Source organism: Eurosta solidaginis, chromosome X (assembly GCF_040869045.1).
Source record: "Eurosta solidaginis isolate ZX-2024a chromosome X, ASM4086904v1, whole genome shotgun sequence".
NCBI classification, from domain to species: Eukaryota; Metazoa; Arthropoda; class Insecta; order Diptera; family Tephritidae; genus Eurosta; species Eurosta solidaginis.
Genome location: NC_090324.1, coordinates 56,513,505 through 56,532,641, shown reverse-complemented (window position 1 = coordinate 56,532,641; position 19,137 = coordinate 56,513,505). Strand labels below are relative to the sequence as shown.

The 19,137-nt window shown below is 38.6% G+C and overlaps 2 protein-coding genes across 2 annotated transcripts in view; one reads left to right on the top strand and one right to left on the bottom strand.

Annotated features, from left to right (window-relative positions):
- LOC137234942 (nuclear factor 1 X-type-like) overlaps nt 1-19,137 on the top strand; it is a 2,160,399-nt gene that overhangs the window by 47,965 nt on the left and 2,093,297 nt on the right. The window lies entirely within an intron of this gene.
- On the bottom strand, nt 15,863-17,180 carry LOC137234203 (uncharacterized). The gene has a single exon (XM_067757808.1). It carries the CDS (start codon nt 16,868-16,870, stop codon nt 16,331-16,333), a length of 540 nt encoding a protein of 179 aa, XP_067613909.1. The 5' UTR covers nt 16,871-17,180; the 3' UTR covers nt 15,863-16,330.

Below are 19,137 nucleotides of genomic sequence, written 5' to 3'. Positions count from 1 at the left end.
CTTCTACCGAACGCTGGACATTCACAGAGGAGATGCCTCACACTTTCAGGTTCTTCTTCGCTGCCGCAGCTTCTACAATAATCATTAAATGGAGCGCCAATCCTTTCCGCATGCGGTCCAATACAAACATGACCCGTAAGAAGACTTACAACTAAGGAAATATCCCTCTTACGTAGGGTGAGAAGCTCTCGCGATCTCTTCTCATTCCATTCCGGCCATGTGAGTTTTGCCGTGCGGCATCTATCATGATGCTTCCATCTGGCTCCCGCTTCCATCAATAGAGCCTCCTTTATCTTGAGCTTGCAGGTGGAGAGCGCCAACCTCTTCCAGGATGGCGAAAGTGGAAGGGAGGTACACTTTCTTGCAAGCTCATCTGCCATCTCATTACATGGTATACCCTTATATCCCGGAACCCATACCAGATGCAGAGTAAACTGTTCAGCCATCACGTTAAGTGATCTGCGACAGCCTACTACAGTTTCAGAATTAGCTGTGACAGAGTCAAGGGTTTTCAGTGCTGCTTGACTGTCTAAGAAAATGTAAATGTGCTTCTGAGAGACTGCCTTCTTCCTAAGGCAGTCCCCAGCGTCTTGTATGGCTGCAAGCTCGGCCTGAAATACGCTACAGTGACCCGGAAGGCGAAACGATCTTTGTATCTCCAATCGTTCCGAATAGACACACCCTCCGACCCTGTTATCCAGTTTAGATACATCTGTGTAGATATGAATGCTGTTAGTGGGCCAATCAGGGTCATTCACCCACTGTTCCATCTCAGATATTAATATCTCGCATCCCTTGTTAAATTTGGTCTATGATTTGCAGAAATCTGTCCATTCTGGTATGCAGAATCTGCCGAGAATTTCAGTATGTTTGCAGTGCGACCATGTGGTCAGTTTTCTCAGCCTGATAGCTGCACATGCTGCATATTTAATGCCTACTATATCTATGGGTAGTGGGTTCAGTATTACATTCATAGCCTCCGTTGGCGTTGTGCGGATGGCTCCGCTTATGCATAGTAGTGCAAATCTTTGCCCCTTTTGAAGAGCAAGAAACGTCGAGCATTTATTGAGGGCAGGCCACCATACCGCCACCCCGTATAGCAATATTGGCCTAACTATGGCCGTTTATATCCAATGTACTATCATAGGGGACATACCCCATTTCCGCCCAATTGCCCCTTTACATGTGTATAGGGCAACCGTAGCCTTACGGACACTTTCCGTGGTGTTTTGCGTCCAGTTCAATTTCTTATCAAGTGTAAGCCCTAGATAGTAGGCGGGCTCACTTAACTTAAGCACTGTGTTTGCCAGCACTGGAGTTGAGAGACGTGGTATCTTATACCTCCTCGTAAAAAGCACCACCTCCATTTTATTTGGGTTCACGCCCAGACCATTGTCAACGGCCCATGCTTCGACCCTTCTTAATTCCACCTGCAACATATCGCAGAGAGTTTGTGGAAACTTCCCACTTATTATCAAGGCAAGGTCGTCAGCATATGCTATAGCTTTACAGCCCATCCCCTCCTCAATGTCCCTTAGCAGTTGATTCACCGCCAAGACCCACAGCAGAGGGGATAGGACTCCACCTTGGGGAGTTCCCCTACTGACGAACCTGCTCACCGATACCCTTGCAAGTTCTGCCTGTACTATCCTGCATAGCAGCAATTGGTACACAAGACCCACCAGCTGAGATTCGATTCCCAGATCAGTCAGTACCTTAATGATTGAGTCGGGTTAAATGATATTGAACGCTCCTTCTATGTCTAGGAAAGCTGTCAGGCAGTATTCCTTGAAGGAGAACGATCTCTTTATGCACGATGTAATTTGGTGCAATGCCGTTTCCGTTGATTTACCCTTCATATAGGCATGTTGCGCTTCAGAGAGTTGGTCATTCACTGCCTCCCTGATACATGTTCCATCAGCCTCTCCATCACCTTTAGTTTATTTATACTTAGATCAAGTAAAAATTGAAGCCTACCTAGAGAAAAAGGTTCCCTAGTTCTACAAAGAAAACACTACCTGCCTTAAAAATATGCTTTTGCTTGAAATGTACTTGGGTTTAAGAAAACGACACTAAAATTTTTTTGTATCTACTAACCCTTCGAAAATCTACCTGCTAACTAACTTATATACGAATATTAACACATATGTACCAGTAGGGTACTTAAGTATTAAATGGATATATTTACTTGAATGCTTATAACTTTTGTATTAGTCCATCGATTTTGTTGAATGAAAGCTTTTTTTTTTTTTTTTTTTGGTAATAAAATAGAGCTTAGAGGGAAAAACATCGAGATCCTTCATCGCAAAGTACAAATTTTTTTTATATTTTTACAAAAAAAAATGAAAAAATCCGTAATGATTGTTCGTTATCTTTGAATCTGCAGGGCCTAGCAAAAAGTGTTGTATACACAATTTTATAGCAATTTTTATTACCTTTTAAAGACTTTAAACCGTTTTGTAAGTGCTCAATTCGTTCTTGAGATATATATAGTTAAGTGAACCCAATTTTTTTTTTTTTTTTGAAAAAAAAACGGTAACTCGTAAATATCTCAAAAACGTTACCATAGAATTAAAAATAACCTTGATTTTCGGAATCAGGAGGTGATTATACATAGGAATTTTATAATGGCGTCCCTGGTGCAAAAAAAAGTTGGAATGTGTGATCCAGTGTATTTGGTTCGATTCTAGATTTTGCAATAATTGCTTTTTTACCACTCGTTCGAGTATGTTTTCTTCATTCGGTAATGTTTTTATGGGCCTCATCTCATCGGCTCTAATTGTATTCGCCACTTTCTCTATTGGCACAACTGTAGAAGTTTTCCATAAGTCTGGAATCACCCAATTTTTCAAACTCTCGTTGATTATTTGCATGTAAAAAACCAAGGATATATTACCGCATCTTTTATGACTCTTTCCGCTAGAAGATTATTTCCGCCTATTTTATATTTAAGACTTCTGCCAATTCTTATTATTTCATCCGTATCTATTTCAAGAAACTTAAAACTGTTTGTAATTGTTTGGCCTGTGGGAAACTCCCTATCAACAACTTCTAATTTTGAATTGACTTCTGTGATGCTGTCTATAAAATAATTGTTTAACGATTGAGCCATTTGACTCTCAGCTGTGAAAATTCTGTCATGAGATTTTATTTATGGTATTTCTAGTCTTCGACATACTTATAAAATTTTTGAGATGGTTCCACATTGCTTTACTATCTCTCATATTAGCGGTGATTTTACGCTCCATGTATTTTACCTTATACCTTATACGAGTTGGCGTTTCGGAGATGAGCTTTCTCCAGATTTTTCTTTATTACCTCCCGTATTAACTGAAAATTGTCGCTACGCTCCAGTTTTATCGTATTGTCACTAAGCAGATTCAGATTACGCAGAACTCTATAATCAGCGGCGTGTGTAATCATGTGCTGTCCAAACATGGCGAAATACGGCGTATAACCTAAAGATTGGTGCAAGCTGTTTCGGAGCGTACAATTAATGCTGCTGGTAAATGCATCCCAATCTCGCTGATCTTTTCGTATATAGCTTCTTAGGGCCTCGTTGGTGAATCTGTTAACTCGCTCAGATGCATTAGACTGAGGAGATTAAACAGCTGTTGTGATGTGGGAAACATCATATTTTTGCAAAAAATGCTCAAACTCTTTACTTTTAAACTGGCTACCGTTGTCGGTTACAACACTTTGGGGAATACCAAAACAATCAAAGATATTATCTTTCAAATATTCTATTATTAAATTCGATGTAAATTTCTTTACTGGCTTCAAAAATACGAACTTGGTGAGATGATCAATTACAATTAGCAAGCCAATGTTACCCTTTTGGAACGAGGAAATGGTCCTATCAGATCCATATACAAAATTTGAAAAGGCTTTTCTGAAACAATTTGCTGTCCCATTGGTATTCTTAATGGCTTTGATGGTGTTTTCGACGTTTGACAGCTCTCGCAGTTTAGCACATGGTCGCGTATCTGTGTGACCATCCCGGGCCAATAGAACCGCCGTCTAACACGTTTTACAGTTTTTGCTATCCCGCCATGCGCTGCTTGCTGATGGTTGCTCGTGGGCAGCAGAAATCAAATTTTCATGTAATTCTGTAGGTACATATAATTTCCAAGCATTGTAATCAGTATCGCTGTTACCAGTTGCGAATTCAGTACAATGAGAAATGTGCCCGTCAATAACTTGGAAGTCAGGAAAATTTGAGGACTGAAACCGAAGTTTTAACTCCTCATATTAAGGCGAGTTAAAGGCATCGGAGCTTAAATCAATTTCCGGTAGGATTGGAAGTTCTATTACATAATTTCGGACTCTGGATGTCCTCATAAGTGCGAGACAGGGCATCAGCAATTACGTTTTCACTTCCTTTTTTGTGGTCAATTGAAAAGTTGAAACCTTACAGTTTTATGGCCCACCTCGCTAGTCTCCCGCTAAGATCCTTTTATTGCATGAGCCAACGCAAACTAGCATGATAGGTCACAACCATGAATTCCATCTATTCAATATACATTCTAAACTTTTTTATTACAAGAACAACGGCTAGACACTCAAGCTCTCTCACTGAGTAATTTCGCTGCGCTTTTTTGAGCTTCTGTGACATGTATGTTATAGGTCGTTCTTGCCCGTTCTCATCTTCTTGCAGCAAACATGCTCCTACTCCTACTTGACTAGCATCACATTGTAAAATAAAAGGTTTGTTATAGTTAGGGTGTATTAATATAGGTGCTGAAGTCAATTTTTCTTTGAGGTCTTCAACTGATTGCTGGGCCTCTGAATTCCACACAAACTGTTTTTACTTGGAGAGTATCTCGGTTAAATGAAACGTAGTTGAAGCATAATAATCGATAAATCTCCTATACCATCCGGTCATGCCAAGGAATTTCCGAAGTTGGCGTACAGTCTTTTGAGTAGGATATGCCTGAATCGCAGAGATCTTTTCTTTGTCTACCTGGAGAGATCCGCTCCCCACTACAAAACTTGAATAGTTGACTTGGCTTAGACAAAATTTACTTTTTCGAATATTAATGGTCAACCAGCCTTTCGCAATAATGCGGATACTTCGGGCAAGTGAACCAAATGTTCATTAAATGAGTACGACACTACTAGTAATTCATCCAAATATACGAAAACGTGATTTATCAAGTTATTTGTTATCACTGTGTCCATAAGTCAACATATAGTTTGTGGCGCATTGCACAATCCAAAAGGCATCCTTTTGAATTGGTACAGTGGCCTGCTAGGAACGGTAAAGGCAGTCTTTCCCGTGATTGCTTTTCAGGACCAATTTGCCAGAATGCGTCTTTCAAGTCGATCTTGGAAATATAATGAACGGGAGAAATCCCTCAATAATTGGAATGGGCTATGCATCCTTTAACGTTACCTCGTTTAATTTGCGCGAATCTAAGCAGAATCGAACCATTCCAGGTTTGACAATTAACACTCCTGGTGAAGGCCACGCCGAACTTGGAGTTTCTTCTATCACTCCTAGTTCCAACATTATATCTATTTCCTGGCATAGCATTTCCTCTACGGCTGGAGATATCGGATAAAATCTCTGCTTTATGGGTTTTGCATCTCCTTTATCTATGACATGCTCCACTAACTTGGTTAATCCCAGCCCCTCTCTCGAAATTCGTAAATGATTCTATTATACTATCTAGTTGCTTTCGTTGGTGGGTATTCTGAGACGCCACTCCCTCGGAATTAGTTTCTAATGTGATCGAATTTGGTCTCAATCTTTGCTTTTATATCGAAATCATTCCCAAAATCTATCCCGCAAATGGCTGATTGAGTTAGAGATGGGACTATCAAAAATTCTATGTGTTCCATTATATTTAACGGCTACAGTTATTATACCACCTATTTGTTGTGGCTGACTGATAAATTTATTGAACAATTAGAAAAAAAATTTACACAAATTTTCTCATAAACTTCAAGTACAACATAGTATCACATGATCAGAATATATAATATCTAATTTCAACAAGTATAATTGATCATAAGTTGTTTTTACCAACACGCCTCCTCAACTGTGATCAAACTGTTTGAAGTATACCAATTGACTTGATACATAGTTCATGTTTAATTATTGCAACTGGTTTAGTGAGAACATCAGCCGGCATGAAATGATATTTATAATCAATGTGCTTAGTTCTAGAGTGATGTCCTCCAAGCGGAGCCATTTTTTGTGCACTTTGTGAATCCGAGTAAAGAGCAACTGGTTTGTCTAATCCATACCCGAGCTCACACAGTAAATAATGTAAATATTGAGCTTCTTTCGCTGCCTCTGATAACGCAACATACTCCGATTCAGCACTGGATGTTGCCACGACACGTTGCTTCTTCGACTCCCAAGACACAACTCCACCTGCGAGTAAAAAACAAAAACCAATCTGAGATTTACGATCATTTACGTCTGTTGCCCAATTTCCATCAACATAGCCTAAAAGTTGACGCCCCGTTTTCTTATATGTTAAAACAAAATTTTGCGTATACTTTAAATATCGTATTATTTGTATAGCTGTGTTCCAATGTTGCCTACGTGGATCTTGACTAATCTGGTATAACATATTTTTACGAATATTTGCAACACTAAGGGTACTGCCATCTCTAAGCCGATGCTAAGCAGTGACTGTACGCACATCAATAATTCATTCATTATGTCTAAATATATGTACGTACACGCAGCGGAGATGAGATGCCCAAACACATGCAGACATCTTATTGAGATGCTCCTAAATGTAGGCAATTATAATTGTGGAAGTGTCGCTCACACATACAAGCGCATGGGGTGTGAGAGAAGCTATACAAAGTACACATCTGTAGTCGTAGCTAAGAAACCAACTAGTAAGTTCTGGAATCGAAAAGCCTAGAAGTATGCAACAAGGAAATCAAAGAGTATAAAAATGCGAGAACAGTAGAGGCGAGAATTCAGTTTTAATTGAGCTATCAATCAGTTTGATTATTAAGCCAGCTAGTTGCAACGTATAAGTGTTATTGTGAAGTACTTTAATAAAGGCCATTTTTCCATTATTCAATATTGGAGTTATTTATTCAACAATTTAGTGATTCGAACTTAGCATAAGGACAAACAAGAGGTAAATTCGTTACAATTGGTGTCAGAAGCGGGATTGTTGAATAAATTCCGAAGACTTCGAATACAACTTGGACATGGCAAAGTTAAGCGAATTGCAGATCCCGCAACTGAAGAAGGAGTTGGAGAGCAGTAGATTGAATACAACCGGCATTGAACTCGAACTTCAGGCACGACTACGAGAGGCAATGGAATTAGGAGAAATTAACGTGGAAGAGTATGTCTTTCATCTTGATGGCGATGAGACAACAAAATTGGAGGAGAAAAATGAAACACCGCAGACAATGGCGAACACAGACTTGAACATGATATTGGCTGCAATATCGGCACAAATGTCCGAAATGTCATCACAAATATCCAACAACATGTCATCACAACTAGAAGAACAAAAGACAAATATAACATCCCAACTGGAATCACGTATAGCATCCCAACTGGAGTCACAGGAGACACGTATTACACCCAAGATGGAAACTCAACTGGCAGAACAGAAGACATATATGGTATCCCAAATGGAATCACAGGAGACACGTATATCCGAAATGTCGTCACAAATAACATCCAGGATTGAAAAAAAGGAGGCACGTATATCCGAAATGTCGTCACAAATAGCATCCAGGATTGAAGCACAGGAGGCACGTGATTCCGAAATATCGGGACATATTTCAGCACAGGTATCATCGCAGATCTCTGTACAACTAGAAGCCCGTATGGACGAAAAAATAATGCAGTTTGAGAACAAAATCGAGGCTGAAGTAAATGCTTTAAAAGGTCGTATATAGGAGCTGCAACTAAATCGCCCAGTTATTTCAGCAAGCAATACGAAGGTAAAAACACCATCCTTTGGCGGTACTGTTCCTTTCCAGGTCTTTAAGCTACAGTTTGAGAAGACCGTATCAGTTAACGACTGGAATGTGGAAGATAATGTTGGCGCACTCTTCGTAGCTTTTAAAGAACCAGCTGCCGAAACCTTACAGACGATTCCAGAGTACGAATGGAACAGTTATGGCGCATTGATGCTGCTGTAGAACGGCGATACGGAAGCGGACACAGGAAACAGATATTTCAAATAGAATTGCAAAACCGTTACCAAAAAGCTAATGAGACTTTGCAAGAGTTTGCTTCGGATGTTTAAAGGTTGGCTCATTTGGCAAATGCGGACGCATCCGTGGAATACACTGAAAGGGTAAAAATCCAGAGCTTCATAAATGGCATACGAGATAAGGAAACGAAGCGGGCTACATATGCGAATCCAAAACTAACATTTGCTGAAACGGTATCCCACGCACTGATTCAGGAAAAAGCGTCACTTTTGAGTAAGCCCGCATACAAAGCTCATCGCGTAGAAGTGGAAAGGCCAGACTGGGTAGACACAATTTTGGGAGCATTAAAAGGAACGCAGCAGAAAACCATGGTGCCGTCAAATGCTTTAAGTGTGGGAAGCCAGGGCACATTGCACGTTATTGCAGTACCAATCCTAACAATTCCAGCAATGTGGGTGGCCGTAAAAACAAAGCTGGAGGTAGTGAACAAGAGCAAGTAAGAGGTAGAGATCGAGAGCTAGATCCTGCTATTGAATGCCCTGTGATATCTGTGTTGCAAACTGGTAGAAAATCGAGCAGTTTTACCGTCAGAGGGAATGTGGATGGTAAAGAACGTGTACTGACTGTAGATACGGGCGCATCTCATTCCTTGATTCGATCTGATTTGGTCTACAGGAGAGTAAATTCATTACCTGGAGCGAGGTTGCGTACGGTCACTGGCGAGTATAACCAAGTCCGGGAGAAGTGATCTGTGAAGTCTTAATTGGGAAGGTCATGGTTTTACACAAATTCGTTGTGGCGGAGATCGTTGATGAAGTCATATTGAGAGTGGACTTCTTGGTTGACCATGACATCAAGATCGATATGCAAAAAAGGGTGATGCGTTACAAGAACCGGGATATACCACTTGACTTCAGTTTGCAGAAAGGATTCAGTAGTAATCGAGTACTGGTGGAGAAGACTCAACAAAAACCACGGAAGTCAAAGGCAAAAGTTAATAGATCGCTTGGGCTAAATAAAGCAAAATCAAAAGTACCTGCGAGAGAAACACTGGGATTGACAAAACCTAAAAGACGCAGGAAAACGAAGCAACGAATTTGCGAGAAAGAATGCGAGGGTAGTTTCAAGCCGGAGCGCACTACTGTTGTGAAACGTGGGAACGATACTGATTATGCGAAGCCAATCCGTCAAGCGCAAGCGAAGTAGTTATTTGGCCAAGCAACAGAGTGCAAAGGAACGATCCAGGATAATGAGTAGTAAGATGAAACACAGGTACGACAAGGAAAATAATTCGGAAGGTTTCCGGGAGGGAGATTTGGTACTGCTATACAACCCTTGAAATGTTTGTTTTGGAATAAAAGATGTGAAAGGTTTGGTAGTCAAATATTAATTCTTTTTATAGTTATTTACTTAACCTATACATTCATAATTATCTTAATACTAATAAACTAAAAATATGTACATTGGTAATGGGGTATGCATGCATGTAGGTTTGCATTCATGCTTTGTATACATGTAGATTTGTATGCATGCTTGCATACATGTAGATTTGTATGCCTGCTTGCAACATCAGCAGATCAATGCGAGTAATTTGGTTAATGCTATGCATACATGTAGGTTTGTATGCATGCTTGCAAAGTCAGCAGATCAATGTGAGTATTTGTTTAATTCCCATTATTGGTTGTATGTAAATAATAAGCAGAATTTATTAGCTGTGAACGGACAAAGGTTTCATATTCGGTTTATAGAAGAGTGCTACATTTGGCGATGCTAGCAGCGTTTAGATCGAGAGATTTGTCTGATCGGGACGATCACACTTAGGTGGAGGGCAGTGTTGCGAATATTTGCAACACTAAGGGGTACTGCCATCTCTAAGCTGATGCTAAGCAGTGAATGTACGCACATCAATAATTCATTCATTATGTCTACACATATGTACGTACACGCAGCGGGGATGAGATGCCCAAACACATGCAGACATCTTATTGAGATGCTCCTAAATGTAGGCAATTATAATTGTGGAAGTTTCGCTCACACATACAAGCGCATGGGGTGTCAGAGAAGCTATACAAATTATACATCTATAGTCGTAGCTGAGAAACCAACTAGTAAGTTCTGGAATGGAAAAGCCTAGAGTATGCAACTAGGAAATCAAAGAGAACAGTAGATGCGAGAATTCAGTTTTATTTGAGCTATCAATCAGTTTGATTACTAAGCCAGCTAGTTGCAAAGTATAAGTGTTATTGTGAACTACTTTAATAAAGGCCATTTTTCCATTATTCAATATTGGAGTTATTTATTCAACAGTTTAGTGATTCGAACTTAGCAGAAGGGCAAATAAGAGGGTTTTCAGTAACTTCGTTACAATATTAACACTGCACGCTATATCAGGCCTGCTAAAAACCGAAAGATGTAAAAGTGATCTTAAAATTTCTTGGTATTTTGTTTTATCTATTTTTATAAGCTTTTATTTAGTTTCACTTTTGTTGTCTGTAATGGAATTTTGCAAGTTAAATTTGATACACTTCGCGGTGGCCGATTGAGCTGAAATTTTGCACACATGTATAACTCCGATGACAATGCAATATTACTTTGTTAGAATTTGATAAATTAATCGATAACACAGTTATCGGTAAAGATTTGTATTTACTTTGGCATAACAGCCTAAGTCCCATACAAACCCGCCGGTACCTATCCGCGGATTGTGATATTTGGACGTGGTGAATCACGCGAGTCACGCATGGTGAATCTCAACGCCTGCGAAAAGCGGAGACACAACCCTCTGTTGTATTTCTGTGTATAACCAACATAGCTGAATTTTGAAGGCTGTTTAACTCTGTAATCTTTTCTGTAATTTATTTTGCTTTTGGAAAAATTACGTATTTGAATAAAACTGGCAGAAAAATATTGGCATAATAGCTTAAGTTAAATCAAGAATGGAAAAACTTGGAAAATTGAGCAGATGTGGCAATTACGCGTGCCCGTTGAACGAAATATTGACAATCTATTGATAATCGCTAGGAAATTAGCGATATTCCATCAACTTAGCAGCACTTTAGCAATACTACTGTTATTATTTGGCCGCTCAAACACACCCATATTAATTGTGCATTAAATTTAAAATATACAACTCAAAAGCTGAACTACCAGCGCTACCGCCATCAGCTCTTTGTCATCATTGCCAGTAGCGCCAATAACACCAAACTCGTGCCTGACACACAAAAGTCGTTTCACTCAATAGCGCAAGTGAAATGTACTACGCACTCACTACTAAGTAACGTCAAATATTCGATTGGAGTCATTTCGTCAATGAGCTACCATTGAGCTGGCACCGTATTGGCGCTGGCGCCATGCAATTTACATCACTAAAATTGCACGAATATCCAGGCTCATGACTTTGTTAATCCAGATGGTGAAAACGAAGACTCAAAGGAATGCAACCTTGCAAACAACAGCCGTCATTTTCAAAGTGTAAAAATTCTGTGATACAACGAACGCTAACGCCGTTAGGCTGTTATCGGTAAGTGTTGCATACTTTTCTGCGCACTTGATTTTGTTTTACAGATTTTTGGCGATGGAATTTTAGCTAAGCGAAAGTAGAATTTTATTTTAAAACAGATTTAACCCACATAGGAGAGATCAGCAATGATTAGTTGTAAACTGAACGCGCCATAGGCAAAGTTAAGTTATTTAACACTGTTTGATATAATTTTATATGTGCTCTCTGTCAAAAATGCTTCAACTAACTTAGTCACATTTTATTTCGATTATGAATATGCCCCAATATATTCGGATTATGATATAATAAAATTAAAGAAAAAACTAAAATTAAAGAAAAAAAACTTTTTTAAAAATAAGCTTTTATTATTGGCTAATAAAATTAACTAAAAAGTAAGTTGATGCATTAAAAGAAATGGATAGAATGAGGAACGTTACAAATAACTAAGTAAAGATTACGTAACTAATTTAAACAATATTTTACCCTACTAAAAACTTAAAAAAAATCCTATTTAAATTAAATTTAAGAAAAATGCTTTTCTAAGAATAAGCTTCTATTACTTGTTAATAAAACGAACTAAAAAGTAAAAAATAAAATTAAAGAAAAAAAAACTTTTTTAAAAATAAGCTTTTATTATTGGTTAATAAAATTAACTAAAAAGTAAACAATAAATTGACTCTAAAGAAATATAACACTTTATAAGTTCATTGTAAGCTTTAACGATAATTATGCTTTTTCGTCTGCGACAAAAGAATTCTATATTGTACATAATTATATATTTTTAACATCAAAACTTTACACCTAAATTATTAAACCTTACAGTTTATATCACAGTCCTAATTGTCCTTGTTCGGCCGTAGTCGCGGTCTTTTTATTTTTGTCTTAATCCTTCACAAATTTCCTCCCAATTCAGTCGATCTGTTTGCCTGTGATGCCTCCAAAACCAAGCTTCCGCATTCTCTGCAAAAAGCATGTGGACATATCGACACAATGATCTGGTTTATGTGGGGTGCGAGTAAAACAAAGTTTTTTCCACCTTGCAGCCCAACATTTCGCTAAGATATTTTTTAGCATCTTCTGGGGCGGGACTGTGAAATTTATTTGAGGAAAAAATTACAAAAACAACATTAATGATCAATCACCACAATAGGAAAATATTTACATGCTCTTATAAATAATTATTAAAATTATAAATAATTAGTAAACCACCCTCTGTTCTGAATAAACACACAGCACATACATATAACTAAATATACACAAACATCAATTTTGACAATACCTGCTCATGTACCTACGAACTATAAATACAGGACAAACGACAACAACAGAACAGAACGAAAATCGACACTGATGATGGCACAACGCCGAAACCGGTTTGTCTCAAAACCAAATTTGACAAGGGATGACGGAAAATCGTTCCAATATACATCATTTATCCACCCTGTCGGAAAATCAACAAAACAAAATAAGCAAAATGAAAAAAGTCATAAATTTGTATTAAATACTAAAAAAATATTGTTTTTTTTTAACTATATGCAATTGTTTATAAATTTATATAAATTAAAAGTAATAACGAACATTTCAAAGAAAAAATCATGAGAATCGGTTAATTTTTGACAGTTGAAAAAATAGGTGAATAAAATACCGATTGCATTTTATGGAATTCAATTGCCGATAGATCCGAAAAAAAGTTTTTTTGAAGCAAAAAAAAAACACGTGTTTCATTATTTTGACCAAAGAACAACAAATTAAAATTGCATCGAAATCAAAAATCACGTCCTGTGCGGACCGGGTGTCTTCAAATGGAATGAGCCTATAATAACTCAGTCAAACAAACTCATAGCTACTTCGAAATCGGCATTATTTCGACTACTGATTATATGGTATACATATAATTCATCCCACATTCATATATGTATATGTATGTATAACAATGTTATCCTTAAAATTATGTAAATTAAATCCATCCTGTTTAGGCCACCAGCCTAAATATTTAGGACCACCCTAACACGCACATTAGTTTTTATTATTATTACCGGTAACGGCTAACACCAGCCGAAAGCTAACTTTGAAGGGGAAAAACTCAACGAAAGTTAGCTATCGGCGGGTGCCGCGGACTTGTTCGCGGTCTTGGTCTGCCTTTTCTATTTTGGAACGTCAACGAGCCAGCAGCTATCTCACAGTTGAGTTATCATATTACGTATCTTTTCATAGGTTGTGCATATAATTATGCTATAATCGCACCTTGCTATTGTGATTCTTCTTAATAATTGCGATTTTCTAACATTAGAATTTGCACTTGGCAATTGTCCGGCAATCAGCCACCAATATTTCTATTTTTGAATTGTAATTTATCCAACAATTTGCGGTCGTCATATTACTAACATTTGCCGTGCACGAATGTGTAATTAACAATTTTAAGAACTTTGAATTCGAATTAGTTTGTGAAGCAATTCCCTTTTTGATGATAAATAAAGCTGAGAATTTATATTGTTTATAACGTGAATACAGTTGTTATTACTCGCCCTAATTCTTTTCTTTGCTTTCTTTTTATTTGCGACACACACGCCCGACTTGCCCGGGTCCACACTGCCCCGCAAAACATTGGTCCTTCGAGCCGGAAACCCAGCTCTCGTTCACCCTGAACGAGGCCTACAACCCGTAACTCAGCTCTCGTTCACCCCGAACGAGGCCAACAAATCCCATAACCCAGCTCTCGTTCACCACGAATGAGGCCAACAGAACCCTACCGCAGATCCGCTATCTGCCACAGCATACCAGTGAATCAATAATCATGATTTTGTCTTAAAACATCTACATACCAATTCTAAATATTCCCGCGGAAAAATTCCTCCAATTCTTTTCTCCTAGGGAGAAGCAAAATTGGGGAATAGGAATTTCCAATTTTCGAAGTCAGCTGTTTTGTCAATTGAAATCTCATTGCGCATTTCTTATTTTGTTTAAAAAAAAAAAAAAAAAAATTTGTAAGGTCTAATGATTGTTGCTAATTTGTTTGAAATTAAGAAATAAGGTGTAAACCACGCACATTATTGCATTTCATGTGAAATGAGTAATGAATTGGTGCCACAGCAACATCCACTGAGGAGCATAAGAAGAAGACGGCGGGATAACACAAATCCGCCGGAGAGGCCTGCTCTCATTCTGCAAAGCAAATTTCTGGCGGCCATGTCGAGTTGAGTTCGCCTTTCGCCATATGCCAAAATCTCACTAAGCCTTCTTAAAAAAATCATTGCGCAATTTCTGGATGGCTACATCAAATATTCAAAGAGCTCTTCCGTTGCTTATGATATACTTTTCGACTTAAACTAAAGAATATTGTGGTTGTTGTTGCTGTTGTATTAACAGTGAGAATATTGTGGTACAATGTAAATACATATTTTAGAACAAATTTGTACAATTAAGTGTTCTTTCTTAAAAGAACTAGTTTCCTTTAACTATTTTTGATGTATTCCCTTTGATTTAACTAGTGAAAAAAACTCCTATGAAATGGCAAAGAAATCTCCCTCTCCCTCACATTCATAATACCTACTTTTCTCCCCTAACCGGTTTTCTCTCTTTCGAACATTGTTCAGAATAGGAGGGAAGGGAGAAGTGGAAAAACTCACAAGGAATTTTTATTTAAAATACGAGGAATGGGAGAAGGGAAAAAACTCGCACGGAATTTTCGTTTAGAATGGGGCTGCTAATATTTTATTACCGTAAGGGAATATAGTTCCACATCATACCTTTGAAATCCGTTGGCGTATCAATCTCCGTTATGTTGGGCGCAGGTTCTCCATGTTCCTGTGGTTTGGCTGTAGTAGCATGTGAGGCAGTTGTTTTGTTAAGCGTTGTTTCACCTTTAAATTAACTGATTTGAAATTAAGGTGGTTTAGCTGTCATTACTACCTACTTACCATCATAAATTAATTCCAATCATCGGGTTGCTTGTATTCTGATAGAACTGGGAGATGCAGCCTGATATTCATATGTCATCCTCCGAGAGCAGCAACAGGCAGGCGCCAGCAGCCAAATCGACACCCAGAAATCCAACCGCCAAAATCGCATGAAACCATGTCTTTCCAATAAAGTTGCTGAAATTCGGCACTTTCGGCATGTAGTTGCACCTCACCGAGGCGGCTGTGGCAAAGAGACGACCCTAATCTGCGATGATGGTAAGTGTAAATGGAATACCAACCAGCGCAAAGCAAATGCAAAAGACGCGTCCACCCGTTGTTACGGGCACAATGTTGCCATAACCTATTGTTGTTAACACAGTTGATGGAAAGAACACAGCTTGTAAAATGCTCCATCGCATCCATTGGTTTACATGGCTGTATCAAAAATATCCACACCCAGCGCAATAAGTTCCAAAATCACAAGAGGCGTATAAGCGCCTGGCAACATTTTTGGTTTATCAATAGGCAGTTCATTTAAGCAATGTTTCATCATTGTAATTAATTGATCAGCATCTACTTCTGTGGCGCTTAAACCGTAGTTATGAAAACCTTCAAAAATGTAGCCTCCAACAAAGCTATGCTGATCCCCTTTACACTTCACGCATTTGTTTATTACATTTTTTTAATTTTAGTCGTAGCCCAGCGTTTATATTTCACAATTTATGTCAAATTACTGATACTTTCCAATTGTTTACAAAGAGTAATAAGCACCGCTACGACTTTAAGTTTTACTAACAGCTACCGAAGATCCGCGACTATTGGCGTTATTACCAAATGGTCCATTAGCAAAACTATTCGTGCTGGCAAAGTTAATTGTTTGTCCATTTGGTAGAGTATATGTTTGACTCAACGATGCGCCAACAGAGTTTTGTACTCCTAATGGGCCCATCTGGGTGGCTTGCGATATTGTACCAGCTGAAGATGCACCAAATGAACCATTTGGACCGAATGTATTAAATGCCTGTGCCCCAGCGTTTGATGCTGCAGTATTTGTACCGTAGCGTACGTATTTGATATCATGCGCAGCAGCATTTGCTGTAGCCTGTGACTGTCCATATTGAGGTGGAAGTGATTGATATTTTGGTACGCGCTTAACACGTATATGTTCTAGCAATGAAGCGCTAGTCAAAGGCATATCAAAGGGTATACTACGTACACGACGTACTTGAGGTCTCATATTTACCTTTGGTTTGATATAAAGCGAAGATTCGACGACTACCTCAGCGACTGCTGCACCATTAGGTAGCGGAGCACTGGGCATATTGTCCTCGCTAACAACATTTAAACTTGTCGTCGAGCCAAATACAAAAAATAATGTAAATGTTACGAAAAATTAAAATTTATTCGTTTGCAATGTGTCCGGTTTGTAATTGCAGTCGTTTTCTGCGTCACTAAAAATAGTTTTAGCAAATCGACGATCGAACGCAGACTAGCTTGAGTCATTGATTGAGCAAAGATATTACAAGTCTCGCCTTTTTAACTGCTTCTTGAGATAAGCGTAGTGCGCCAAAAAAAAAAAAAAACCTGCGGCAATTGTCTGTAGAAAGGACAAAATGAAGCAACAAAAGGCGTGAAACCAACAACCATTTACCAATACAAACAATAGGATTACGCCCGCTTTGGAAACAGTAACATCTCAGGAAATAAACAGCTAATGCCGGCGCCATATACAAAAATATGTGCTTAAAATTGAGTAACGTTGCAAATATGAAGACATGGTATCGGCAATTACTTTCAGGCCCTCCTCCTTTAGGCGCGAAAATAGTTTATAAGTACATGCAAGGTCTTCATTTTGTGAGTTTTTTATCATGTGAACTACCCCAGAATTTTCCATTTCAACAATGGTGCGCATATGTTTTTTAATAAGCTCATCTTCGACAACTTTAACAATTCGCGGTTCCGTGTCTTTATCTAAATAAAGAGCTGCTCTTGCAGCGTCTTCTTGTATACCAGCCTCTACTTTTTAATGTAAACGCCAGCATTATTTTCATTGAGAATGTTATGCGATTCGAACTTATAGAACGATGCAGATCGTGCTAGAAAAGGTTTCTCGAAATCATCCTCATAAATACACTGTGCCCAAATTTATGGCTAAACGTAGTGATAGAAAACACGTTCGTTCGGGTTAAGTGCGCGAACATAGTGTACCTATACAGTGTGTTCACTAAGCGATAAACGTCAAATATGAATGCTGAAACCAAATAACGCTTCTCCAGCAAGTAGCTAATACTCAGAAGTAATATACCGAATAGAAAGCCCATTATATTAAAAATGAATATGATCCACAAGAATCAAACCCACATTGAATAGCATGAGAAGCTGTGCAGCAAAGTGGCGCTATGACTTCTTGGGTACATTTAAAATTTGCAGACATAGTGCCACACCGAATGCGGACATCAACTCCGCAAATATTCCGGTTCCGCGTTGAAAATATGTATATAGTTGCCGTTGATGCATAATTAAGATTTGTAACAATCAGCATTTGAGGATCAACATAATGGGCCACTTGCGCTAGTATCCATTCAAAATAGGCAAATAAAGGTGGACAATCGAGTGTTCATTCGCTTGTCGCATCATAATACCAGTGATTGATCGCAATTGGTGTACCTGAAATGAATTAAAATAATAAAAAATTTGTAAATTTATTAAATTAAACAACGGCATACTTACCATTACCAGTTTTTCTTCATATACTCATTCCCATTTCCAGCTCGGATTTTGCGCGTAACAATACAATATTTTTGTTCAAGCGAGCGATTAGCGCACGCACCTTTCCTGAATTTTTTATATCCTGAATTTGTATTTATTGAATTATTAACCCCAATCGCCACACCACGGTAACACACCCAAAACCTTACCTGCGTGGTTGGCAATGCGTGCGCTACTAGCTCGCCTGAACGAGCATTATCTGTCAAACAATCATGTTGACATTTTTTTCTTCACATCTTTTTTTTTAATATATTTGATATGACTTATCTTGTTTGGTTGATTTTCCGACAGGGTGGATAAATGATGCATATTGGAACGATTTTCCGTCATACCTTGTCAAATTTGGTTTTGAAACAAACCGGTTTCGTCGTTGTGAACGAAAATCGACACTGATGATGGCACAACGCCGAAACCGGTTTGTCTCAAAACCAAATTTGACAAGGGATGATGGAAAATCGTTCCAATATACATGATATTTGATGTAATCGAATCACCAGCGCCACCCCCGTCATCGCCATCATCATCACCATTGTCGGCGTCAGCCGTGTCAGCGCCTGCATCCCCAGCAACGACAGCATAGGAGCTGTAGATTTGGTCCTTCGACACTACTTAGGATCCAATGGTGGAAGTTAAAGAGAAAGTATCCCTAAATCGTGAGAAGAGATCAAATTTCTCAATCGCCGCTCACGCCCCGAAAAAATTAAAAACCTATATTTGTGAAGTTTTCCCCAGCTGCATACATATATGTATGTAATTAGTCATTTGCCCGTGGAACGACAAGCGCATTAAAGAGGTTAAATTAACGTGCTCTCTCTCCCC